Source organism: Rhinolophus sinicus, chromosome 15 (assembly GCF_057876585.1).
Source record: "Rhinolophus sinicus isolate RSI-liver-muscle chromosome 15, RSI-T2T, whole genome shotgun sequence".
Taxonomy (NCBI): domain Eukaryota; kingdom Metazoa; phylum Chordata; class Mammalia; order Chiroptera; family Rhinolophidae; genus Rhinolophus; species Rhinolophus sinicus.
This window is the reverse complement of record NC_142515.1, coordinates 13441227-13454159: the sequence shown is the minus strand read 5'-3', so window position 1 is coordinate 13454159 and position 12933 is coordinate 13441227. Positions and strand designations below refer to the sequence as shown.

The 12933-nt window shown below is 41.4% G+C and overlaps 1 protein-coding gene across 21 annotated transcripts in view; it reads right to left on the bottom strand.

Annotated features, from left to right (window-relative positions):
• Positions 1 to 12933, bottom strand: part of ABLIM1 (actin binding LIM protein 1) — a 290923-nt gene that overhangs the window by 20913 nt on the left and 257077 nt on the right. For 12 of the 21 annotated variants that reach the window (XR_012498401.2, XR_012498399.2, XR_012498397.2 and 9 more), the window contains 2 exons: positions 9798 to 9833; positions 7302 to 7431 (listed from right to left, as the gene is read on the bottom strand). Coding sequence is in view for 14 of the 21 variants with exons in the window: in XM_074339006.2 (XP_074195107.2) it covers positions 7302 to 7431; positions 9798 to 9833 (166 nt within the window). In the remaining 7 variants the exon portion in view is untranslated. Of the gene's footprint in view, positions 1 to 4979; positions 5100 to 7301; positions 7432 to 9797; positions 9834 to 12933 lie in introns of all 21 variants that reach the window. The other 9 variants (XM_074339011.2, XM_074339008.2, XM_074339003.2 and 6 more) reach the window with 1 other exon arrangement.

Here is a 12933-nt window from a genome sequence, read left to right as displayed (position 1 = left end):
CTTTAGTTGGGGTTGTCTTTCGAAAACTTCCTACGGATCCTGAGACCTGGGCGCTACTGCTTCTGAACCACAGGGGTCCCTGCTCGTCACCCTTCACCTTTAACCTTCCTGCACTTGCAGAACATCAAATATTTCAGGGAACTGTTCTCACAGGTTGGGGTTATAATCCCCAATCAGAGGAAACACTACTGAGTTTGTTTTGATAATAATTAGCCAGTGCCCCCCCAACACACACACAAATATCAGCATATACGGGACACAGAGGTCCAAGGTTATTAGAATTGGTATTTGCCCAAGTATTAAAAATCTTTCTATCACTAGGATGCTCCGCTGGCAAGTGGCAGGAGAAGCCAATCACTTCTCGGGTGTGGCTAATGACTCTCAGGGGCTGGGGAGGGGCCGTCTGAACCCCCCAGTGGTGCGTTCTGGCTGAACGCCCGCCCCAGTTGGGCACAGTTCTTTATTTGGCTGCATATCTTGACCAACCATTAACCTCTCTAGTTGCTAGAAAAAACACTAGTATGTTCAAGTCTTGTAAGTAGATTTAACTCTATAATCATTTAAGACTTCCCACAAAACTGTTTAAAACACTTGGTAGAGAGACTCAGTCACATACCCACGCCGCAGTCATGAGGGCTCCTTGGAAATGAGGTCTCAGGATGCACAACATCGGTAGGTACCAGATTCTTAGCCCTTAAAATACCAAAGGCTTTACAAATACTTGGCCTTTTTCAAAGAAAAAGAAAAATTCTCAAGATGAGGCCTCTTTCCCGTTTTGAACTTAAATACCCTATCTTTAAGGAACAAAATTTTAGCGCTATCCTAGAAGGAACTAACTGATGAAGGCCCTAAAAAGGTGATTTTTGTGCTTCGTTCATCACTTAGGCAAAGTAATGTATGAAGCATCAGATAAAACATCTTATGTAGAAGGTGTCATCACCACCATCACCATCATCATCATCTATCAGCCCAGAGTTAAGACATTGCTGAAAAATGTATATATCATATAATATTGTATATATCACACTCAGAGACATTTTGTTCCTTTAAATATGTCCTGGTATTGGTTCACTCTGTTAGTGATCGTAACTAGTATAAGAAGCTACTATATGTATGTGTGTGAGTGTGTGTGTGTGTGTGTGTATTATTTATATATTTATATTTCTTGGCCTTTAGTTTTAGCTCCTTCCATGTCCACCTAATAAGCCAATTTTTAGTCCTTGGGAGATCATACATACACTCGCAGGATTCTCACTATGCTTAACAAACTCAAATGCTCTGTCCTCACTTTCATTTTTCTTTTTGGCATCCTGAGAGTCTAAGTGACAAATTCTAAGACAAGTGAGTTGAAATGGCTCTGCTTGTGTCTGCTGGGGAACCAGCTGGAACCTGGAACACTGCTTAGCTTTCTGGACCCTAAATGCTTATATTTCAAAATATAAATGGATATTTTGAGGGGGCCTTAAAGTTGGCAGCATCTAGAATTTCATGACAGAGTTTCAAGGTTGTTGGTTCTTCCCTAAAGCTTCAGTAAGTGCTATGGTTACCTTCGGCAAGTGTAAAGTACATATTTGCATCCCAGCAACTCATATCTATAGCAAAACAGGGAAGATTCCTTTCAAAGAGACTTCATATATGTCGCCCTCCTGTTCACAAATCTGACTTACACTTCACGGACACAAAACATAATGACTCACAGTATTTCAAGGGGAGGGAAGAGAAATTCAGAAAACAAGGCACTAACAGAACCCAAAACAAAGTGGAAATAGTTTTTCCAAATCTCTAGGCATGCACTTGTCCAAATGGTCCAACAATGACATACCAGTGTAAAATGAGGTTACAAGAAAGGTCAGAAAACAGAAATAAAAACACCCTGAAAACAAGACGGACGTTACAGAAAATGGAAGCCAATGAAACAGAGCCAGCCTGCGATGTGAGTCCCAGCTTTACGGCCATGCAGGCATCCTCAGCTCAGGGGACCCTGGGGCCTGTGTCACATGCATGAGAAATAAGGACCAGGAAGTGAACTTGGGCGGTGGGAGGCTGGGCTTCTGGCTGCCCGAGTGGCAAGGGCCCCCTGCTACTAGCCACATGTTCCTGGGGTGGTCCTTCTACCCTGGGCTCCTCAAGCTCCCCAGCTTACATTTGTTTTAAAAATAACTTCCCCGAGACCACAAGACAAGCTCCAAGATAAAAAGTAAATGTTCAAATGAGGGGCCATGGAAAACTCTGGGAGACTTTGCCCCATTTTAACAATCCCTTAGCTGTATTTCTCAAATGGTTGTAAGTTCCCTCCGTGCTGAAATTTCCAAGTGCTGCAGAAGGCTTCCGTGCACATGGATACGTGTTTCTTCAAAATAACCGAGAAGTAATTCCTTGGAGAATCAGCATTTAGCCATTTAACTCTATCAGGCTTTTTAAGCAACATCTTTAACATGCAAATTCTCTGTGATTCATTTCGTAGTTTAGCAAAAATTTCATCTGATTTTTAAAACTAAGCAGATACTGTTATGTACATTACATTTTGTATCTGAAGTATATGCTTGTAAATTATTTCATATGAACCAACTATAGGCACATGTCTGGTAAAAAGAAAACGGAAGAGAGACTATTAGATGTTTTTGAAGTACAAGCTCGGGTTCATGCTACTCTCTCTGGCCTAATGCTTTTTATAACTGAAACCCATAGTATCTGTGTGAAAAACTTCAAATTCAGACTGAAAACAGAAAAGAACGTGTATCTACATTTTTAATAAAGCACTACTTAGGCACGGAGAGGTACTATAATTTCCATAACCATTTGATAATTCTACTGACAAGTAAACATGTATTTATTTTGTAATCTAAATGACTGAAGCAGCTGTTGGTCTTACTCTTGGTAAGAGTGCAACTGTCTCGTTAAAAAGAGATGGAAAATAAAAGTTTGCTTTAAAAATTATACTTCACGTATATTGATACTGAAACACACACACACCTAAGCTGAGTGAGGGATGAGAAGGCTTAGGGTCTGGTCCAGGGGCTGCCACCTTCCTAGTTGGGAGTCCGTGGCCAGGGCACTGGTCCAGGCCTCAGCTTCCTCACCTCTGCCCTGGGCCTATTTCACAGGGATGCTGTAAAGAGCAAACGGAATGATGCAATAGAAAGTGCTTTCTGAGCACCGTGCCAGAGGGGAACCACAGATGGACATGAGCTCAGAGCTTACTACACATCAGGCCACTTTACCTGCCGTGCCCTAATGGCCCAGGAGAGCTTTATAGATGAGGTAAGCGACCCTCAAAACGCTAAGTCAACAATCCAAGATCCCATCGTTAGCAAGTGACAGAGATAATATTCAAACCCAGGACCCAGCGTCCATATGGGTGTTCTATCTCTCCATAAGGCTGCTTACAAACATCAGGCATGGTACGTCTAGACATTTTATGATGTGTTATTTGTACAAACTTTGTATAACTTCACAGGGCACGTGACATTTTTCTTTCTACAAAAAGTATCTCTTCTGAAAGATGAAACATATAATAACCAAACAAGGCAGTTTACATTTTAATTTACAGTTTTGAAAATAATTCAAAATGTATTTTCTCTTGTATTACAAACAAACAAACAAAAAAACTTAATTTGGTCAAGGGCTCCTATATTAAAGTCTCTTTAAAACATATCTCTGAAGCTTTTTTCAATAATTTCTTATGGTTTTATAAATAGTCTCTAAAGGATCATCTTCATAGCTAGATAGAAAAGTTTTTTCCTCCAAAATACTAATTAGCAATAATATTTGAAATAATCTGTCAAGATTTTTAGAAAGTGCTGCATTAACCAAAAAAGACTGATCCCTTTGCTAATGGCAAATGGCGTGTGTCTTCAATAAGCATGTCAGCAATATTATTTTCACAGCACAGAAAATGCCAAAGTAGCACATATAAAATTACTACATGCTGATACGTACAGTGCATTTATATTTGAGGATACAGATGCTCAAAACTTCAAATGAGCAATAAGAAAATAGTTTGGGTAGACTTCAAGTGAAAGTTCAAGTACAACAACGCGTAGGACACTCCATAGGGTGTTAGCAATGTGTGCACTGGAAGGCAGGGTGAGAGTCCTTTGGGACCATCTTCAGACCCTTGGTGCCATTCATGCTTGCCTGTTACTCCCTCCTTCAGCTATTTTCATGGGTTGATTTGGTTCAAATCAAGACTACGGGAAAAATTAGCGTCCTTCTGGGAGCTTATACTTATTTTAAAATCATGGCCCCTTCCTAACTCCTTCGGGGCTCTTGGCTCCCCTAACACACAGAGGGGACGAGCCCCGAATGAGGACTGCTACAGAAGCATAATGGACAATGAAGGAAACAATGGGAACGCCATAGAGGGAATAGGCAGAAATGTTGGGGGGGAGGGGGGGCAGGAACAGAAAACAGAAGGCAAAGCCCCTCTTCTCCATCATGCACAAATCAGGACAAGTCCGAAGAACAGTATTCTGAGTTCTCTCAAACAGAGAAATTTAAGTCACATTGTCACAGATTTTTTTTTTTTTTTACTGTTCATTTTAATATTGTTAGGTGGTTAAGAGGTTTAGCACCAGTAAGACACCTTTGGGGTATTTGTTGCTAAATACTGTTGGGTTCTGCTGAGCCATATCACATATTAAAACCAGGCAAATACCCCCCTATATATTATATTTTGCTTTTGACCCACAGAAAAACAAAATAATAATATATATATTTTTAAGGAGTAGATAATAAACTGTATGGCCTCAAACATACTTCCTGTTTCTTCCTCTAGAGCCCTTAGAAATGACATATTTCTCCTAAGGAGAGACACTATGCCAGTTCTAAGACACTGCTGGGTGGAGTCACGGCACACGCAGGCATGCTGAGAGGTCGACAGCTTCAGGACCTCTCGGAGATACGCCTTATTAGCCTTCCCAGGGTGCTAATACATCTCCACTCTGCAGGGTGCTGCCTGGGGAAGCCTGCCCCCTTACCTTTGACATAGGGAATGAAGTGGTGTCGGAAGGGGGAGTTGGGGCGGGAGTCGCTGTGGGCGGAGCTGAGGCTGCTGGTGCGCAGGTAGGACAACCTGTGCACACCAGGAGACAGCAGCTCTGTGCAGCAAGGAGTCGGGGCAGGACAAGGTGGAAACAGAAAAGAAGAACAGAAATTAACACAGGAGCAGGGACACCGTCATTGTTCCAAGGGAGGGGGGTGGTGGGAGTAAAGACCGTTAATCAGGAGTCTGAAAAAGGAAGGAGGAAAAAGGGTTAAGAAATGCACCTGCGAAGGGTTAGGCAAGTGGGGAGAATTTGCAAATGAATAGGTTCAGAGTCTCTCGCAGAGAATAAATGGCTTCAGTGAGAAGGAATGGCCACCAGGACCCTCTCTGTCAGGAGGTCACCAGCTACCGTTAAGCCAGTACCAGGCACAACATTTAGCTGTTTTTAAAAAGCATCTGACAAAACAGAACCCTCTGAAATACATGGGAAAAAATGACAATCATTTCAAGAACCTTGAAAAGAAGTACTTCTATGTAAGGGTCAGATTCTTATGTTGTAAGCTGCAAACTTCTCCCACTGGAAGTTTAATTTTATTTTGCCTACATAAGAAAAAAGAAAAAAAGAAATAAAACCCAAACCTGCTTGTGTTCCCTGGGTGTGAAAGAGGTACTGATGATCCTGAGAACTGTGTAGTGGCAACACTGGGTAACTGGAAGCTTAGTTATCTGGGAGGAAGATGGACCGTAACAACTAAACCCAGAGCTAGGGGATTTGCATGCTCATAACTTGAGGTGTTCCATATTGATCACAATTATGCTGTCAGAACCCCACCAGCTTCACTTTACAAGGGAAGAACCTGGAAAAAATATTTATAAGCCCTAATAATTAGCGTCACGTGTATCCGTAATACAGGTATTGTGAGGGAAAGGAGGCGGAGTGCTCAGAATGGGGGATGTTCTGAGGCCCTGACATGGAACCATGACTGGAACAGATGAGAACTTTCTCGTGCTCAACAAGGACATAACCTTCCAGGGAAACAGTGCCCCTGAACTGACCACTCCCTCACTATTTCAGAGATCTCCGGAATAACAATTTCTCCTCAATCCCAGGTCATTCTGACAAGGTCATGGTTGGGGACTCAGTGACCTCAGCATATGCCCAAACACAGGGGAGGTGCCATAAAGGATTTCTTGTCACCCAGATAAACAAGGTCTTAAATCCAGACTCAGGTTCAGAGCATGGATAAAATGAATATAGTTGTACATGGAAAAAAAAAAAAGGAATTCGTTTCTTGAAAATTCTCATTAACTGTAAAATTAATGTAACTCAACAAATATTGAGTAAATATTTATGAGTCTAGAGAAAATGATACATTATTGAAGGGTCAGATAATAAAAATTTAATCTTCTACAAGCATCATTAAATCTATGGCTTGAAAGAAAAGATGCAGCCTTTTTACATTCTGTTCATTTCCTTTGGTTTTGTTTTATAAAATAAGTTAGCATATGAGTGGGATTGTTTTATCAGCCTCCGCAGAAGCAAGCTTAAAATGAAGTTTACACAGATGCGTGTTATAACCACCAAATTTGTTTCAAAGGCCCAAGTCTTCCTTTGTGAATCCATTTCTCAGGGAATCCTGGATCTGTGCTGGGATCCCCATTCCTTCTCTACTCCACATATGAGACACCCACTCTTAGTAATAAATTAAATCCTGCACAGATAGAAGTCAACTGAAGTCCACTACTATTTCATATTCTTTATCACAATACATCTCCAGTGTTTCTATGTTTTCCGAGTCTGATTCAAAATTTTAGGGTTGGAATGGATCTGAAAAGTTGTATACAACCCTGAGCTGTGTACAATACTTCCTTCTAAAAGGCACTTAACCAAGCCTGCTTCGTAACACCATGTGCCTGGATAAGGGAAACATAATAAACCCATCAACAAGTCGCTAATACTAGATGGTACATGACGCTGATGTGCCTAAAAGGCACCTCAAAATATTTTCTTTTAGAGATCTTCCTTTTAAGTCTAAAAGTGATGAGATAGTCTTCAGGTCTGAAAAAGAAGTCTCCCTTGCTTCCAGTCATTTGCTGTAAAAATGGAATTATTTCATAAATCACAGTGCATATAACCATAGGATGACTCGTTTCAAGAAAAGATATAACACAAACTATAGTTGGATATGAGTTTTCATTTTTTTTTCTGGGAGTGGGGTATGTATTTGGCAGCCAACTATTAGTGATGGGGGAAAAAATCACATAGAAACACAGACTATCATATGGAGTGAATCCCGAGAACAGTTGCCCTTACCAGGTCTGTGGAAATGCTGGGGCGAGCGAGACGTGGTTGGAGTGTAGCTGTGGCGACTGTACACGGGGGAGTTGATGGAGCCCTGGCTGGTGGACCGGTGGATCATCCGGTCCCGAGCGTCCGGGTAGCCCTGGAAACAGTGTCAGAAAGCGTGAGCACCGACCGACGCATTCAGGCTACCATCATGTTCAAATGATTACCAAGTTGCACGAAAGGTGCTCAAGACTCTCATGTCCACCTGCTCACATGTCCATTTTAGGGCCAAATCCCTTAGGTATTATGCAAACGAGCACTCCATGGTTAATGCATTTTGTTCAAAACCTATACAGTACTTGCATTTACCAAAATTTTAACATGTAAAAACTATAAAGTCCAATGTTGATCAAGATCTCGGATAAGAGGGAATCATTCCAATGAGCATCTCTATATTGTGCTTTTGAGTTTTATAGTGTGTGTTCACGTACATCGATTCATCAGATCTGCATAATAAAGAAGGTAGGACTTGTGCTATTACCTCCTTCTTGCACAAATGCAGAATGTTTCAGAAGGTTCCAAGCAGGTAAGAGACCTGTGTGTAAGTGTGTGGCTCATCCAGGCAGAGCCCGCCTCCCGACTTGAATCTCACCCCTTGTTCTGACTGCCAGCCCATTCTGTCCGTAACATGGATCTGGTGACACTGTAAGTTGGTGTTGCTGCAGAACAAGCTGGTGGTGGCTTGTTCTGTAAACCTACTTCCAGTAAATCTACGTTCCACTTTGGAAAACATATTTCAAGGAAGTAATAAAAAATGATCTTTAAATTGAAAAATTTACTCAAAGATGTCTATAATACCACCATTTATAGACAAAACATTGTATCACATGCTTAACAAATTGGGGAACAATTCAGTAAATTACAGCATATCAATTCAATGAAATACAATAGCACCAGTAGCATGTCACTGTATCTAAATCTAGAAAATGATACATTAGGTATTAAGTACAAAAAATCATATACACATAGACATAATATAAAACTGTTAAAAGAATTAGGAGACTATAAGAATGCATTACATTTTGGGGACTTATTGACCTATGAAGTTTCTACCAGCACAATAAAAATAAAAGTTTGAAAGCGCACATGAAACATGACTAAATTAAAACCTCAGTTACCATGGCTGTGTGAAATTTCAGAGCAAACAGCAAAGAAACTTTGGTTTGATCCTAGTTGGCTATGACAATAAATTGCATAAAACCAACAACAAAACAAAAAGTCTCCAAATAGTGTGTCTAATCTTGCAATTGGTCAATAGAAGTTAATTCTTCATAACTTCAGTTGTAATTATCAGAATGCTAATAGAAATTAACTATTCACAGAACTCATTCATAAACCATCAGAGTACTACAGACTTCATACTGTCTCAAATTATAGCAATTACCTAAAATCAGTCCAGTTTTATGGAGAATATCCAGAAAGTTATTTGGCTTTAAGACTACTGATTTTGTTTTTTACTTTTATTATTATTTTCTAAATGGAGGTATACCTAACTCCTGAGGAGTTCGCTCATCGGATATGTAAGGAAATACAAAACAATAAGAATCGTGCTAAACCTACAATTCCTTGGTTGTTATCTGTAGCAGCTAAAATGAAAGAAAGCACTGGGGAGACCTTGCTGCTGGTCCATGGTCAGATGTGGGTTGGTCTGAACTTCTTAGGCCACCAGCCTCAAAGCCACCCGGTCCTTCACACACAGGGACAACAAAAAGTACTTCCAAGGCCTCTGGTCACCAAGTAGGTAGTCAACGTGGGGGAAGGGCAAACCAAGAAACTACGGGGGTGGAGGGTACAGTGTGCAGGAGTTGTTTCCTTTTGAAGAACGGTATGATCAGCTTCCTGAAGAACCTCTACTAAAATGGGTCGTGAGAGGAACTCATTGGGGGTGTGTCTTTGGTTTTGAATGCAGCAGAGCAGAAGAGCATTTCTGGGTTGATAAGGGACCCACGGCTCACTATGGGATCATCACGGATAGCTCTATGGAATCCAGACACACAGGAGGTTATTCCCGAGGGAACAGCCAGCCTGGCGGACTGGATACAAGCCATTGCCAGGTCTGTTGACAGCATGGAGAGGGCTCTGCTTATAGAACACGCACCGAGCACTGTTGGTCATTTCAGATAATCTAGTATGTTAGGATTCAGACCAGATAATTACAGACGAGGGAAGAGAGCCCCACACTGGGACATGAGGCTTTACTTCCTGAAACCCTTTCCTACCACTTAGAGGCACAGGCTCAGATCAGTATAAGGCTGTTTTTACCCCCTTAGTCTCCACTTAAAAAGAAATTTATTGCTGTACCTTATAGTTGTATTTTACATATAAGGAATCTCACATTCACCATAATATTGCACACTGTTTTTCTGTTCTTTTATTTAAAGCTTTCCCCCCAAATTCCAGCCTAAGAAACGTCCAACTAACTCTGCGATTCCACCCATTATAACTTTCAAAAATGGCACTTACTTCTGCTGATGGGGTGGGAGACAAAGTCCTTGGAGACTAGAAAAATAAAAGAGAATTTAAAGTCACAACACTTATTATCTTAGTTTTAATTAGAGTTGCTTAGCAGCACCACCTGGGAACATTATTCAAAATACACATGATAGCACCCCTTGCTCATCCCCTGTCTTCTGATTTGAGTTGAGTTGGGGCTTCTCATTTGAGAGTGGGGCTTGGACAGGGACAAATAACAAAGTTCCTGGGAGATTGTGGTGCACGTCTCTGCCTAAAAACCGTGGGTTTTGATAAATACGTTGAGATGCTTTAGGTGACTAAGCTAGTCAAATTGGAACTATTTCCCCCATATGTTCCAACTATGCTCAGTTCACTACTATGCATTACAGTGCCTACTGAAACAGAAATTTGTAAACATAGTTATTGTCTAAATTATAACCACAGCAATCACATAAAATAGTTCGATGACTGAAACAGACATGTGATGACCAGGTCTGTGGCATCCTACACTGGTGGCCTTGCCAACTTCACCACCATTCACCTTCAGGATTCCGTTCTTCCAGGCACACAAGCTTCCTTGGGGCCATCAACACGCCAAGCCCTCTCTTACCTCAGGGCCTTTGCACATGCTGTCCCTTCCACCAGCCGCGCTTTTCACTCAGACACCTGCAGGTCTCACTCCCCATCTTCACTGAGGTCTCTATTCAAATGCGCTACCACACATGCTTTCTCCTTATTCTGCTTCATTTTTCCTCATAGCATCATCACCCTTTAAAATTATGTTATATATCTGTCTATTGTCTGTCTCTCACTTTACACTGCAAGCTCCACGAAGGCAAGGCCTCCGTTCATTTCCAACTAAGTATTCCCAGTGACTAGAGCAGGTCCTGGCACACATTAGGTGCTCAGCAAATATTTCCTAAATGAACAAATGAAATGTTTACAATTAAAATGCAAAAAGCTTTCTAACAGAAAAGAAATGCAAACAAAGCATTCCAAAGAACATGGCTAGTGGTGGATTTCTCAGTTCAGAATTTGCTCCTTTCTCCAAATTGACAAGAAGCTGCCGTGCTCTCTCTTGTACTCCAGACTGCCTCAAGCCCCATGGTCTGGCCGCAGCTACAGCCTGTCTCTGGGGTTCCTTGAGGGCAGGAGCCAAGGTCGGACCCCGCTGACAGTAGGTTCTGAATCCACCCTACTTATGTTTTCTGAAGGCACAAATGGCTACACGGAATTTCAAGTTTACTGCTCCAGTGTTTATACAATGACAACATACGGATTATATGAAAGAAATGTAATAACTAAAGGAATAATCAAGTAGCTTGTAAAGTTCCTAAACTGCAAGAGCATGTGATGGGAAAAGTTCTGATTTCTGAGGTGGGTGCATCCTCCTCTCACCAAGATTTTCTGCTCAGACAAATCCACAGGTCATCTTTCCGGGTTATGACAGTAACAATGCTGATCATGACAGCAGCCAGCATTTTTGTCGAGCGCTTATCACGTGCCAGGTACTGTTCTAATCTAAATATTGCACTTAATCCTCACACAAAACCCCTAAGGTCTTACTATCTTGAGTTTACAGAGAAAGAGACTGAAATATGTAATTCTCCCAGTCAGATGGTGAGTAAATATCAGAATCTGGTTCTAAACCCAGAAATGTTCACTTCAAAGCCCAAAGTCTTTAGTGCTTATGTTTTACTGTCCAAAATGGCAGCACTGGGAAACACACAGAAACATACAATACACCCTAAAGCCCATAATACCATAAAACAACTCACTTCCTTCTTGCTTGTATGACTTGAACACTAGGAAATTCTCATCCACTCGCTCCAGGTCCATCCCCTGTGCATTTTTTTCAGGAATCTCCCTTTGCCCTTTATCCCCTATGAAACTCTCCAGGGCCCAATGGCAACTGAACAACCTAGGCCAGTCAACCTGCCTTTGAAAGCGGCCATAGATGCAGCTATAGCTACGCGGCCACTAGGTGGCACTACGTGAAAACGGATATCGTGTTCTGGGGTAAAACCCAGACAGGAAAATAAATTAAAAAAACAAAACAAAACAAAACAAGTTACAATAATAGATAAATATACTTACAAAACAATAAATATTAATATTATATAATCTTGAACAAATTAAACAAAATCACCACATTTTCATGCCTTGTCTTCATTCATGTAAGATTTCAAAGCCCTATGTTGTTACGGATAGTTTCCAGTCTGTTTCAACCTTGGTTGCACGACCAAGGTTGATTTTGGACCACTACTTGAGTAGCATCTACCTGAGTGGACTCTAATCAGTTTCTAGATGATTCTAGTTTAGAAAATAAAAGGGGTAAACACAGAGTATGCTAAAAACACCAGGGAAAACTGACTAGAGATCATGAGACCTGGGTAGGATGTGACAACAGGGAACTCCCAGCCTTGAAAGGGGTGAAGAGGGGAGACCGGCCCCCCCCCCCCAAGGGGCTGAGAGGCACTGCTCCAGCAGCGGGATGGGTCTGTTGGGAGGGCATAAATAAGCCCCAAGAGGACAGGTACAAACCATAGTAGTAGCTATCATTTGCTGAATATTTACCACGAGTCTGGCTCACTGCTAATTGCTTTAATAGATTAGTTAATACAGATTAGCTTTAATAGATAATAAATTATCTAGATGTTATGTAGACATTAATCCTTAACCGATAGTTTATATAATCCTAACACCCTATGAAGAAGATTCTGTCATTATTCTGTTTCACAGATGAAGAAACTAGGATCAGAATGGTTGTCACATGGCCGAGCAACCAGCATGTGGAGTCCCCTGGTTGAGCCCAGGTAATTGGATTCTAGAACCCTGGCTCATACTCCTGTACTATATACTATGGTGCCATGTTCTCTATTTTTCTAATTTTGCACATTCTAACTATCTTACCATGCTAAAAACTGCAGCTGTCTAAATTCAGGGGGTGCACTTTCTCTTCTCATGATCCCCATACATAGTGCAGCTTACCTCAAGATCAAGACACCCCCATACACCCTAGACCCCCCCATACACCCTAGACCCTCCCTCCCTTATTCTCTCTTCCCAGCTCACAGAATCTCCCCTGACAACCTTGGCGTCTTTCTGTGGACAAAAAAGGGTGCTGTAATAAATCACAAATTCC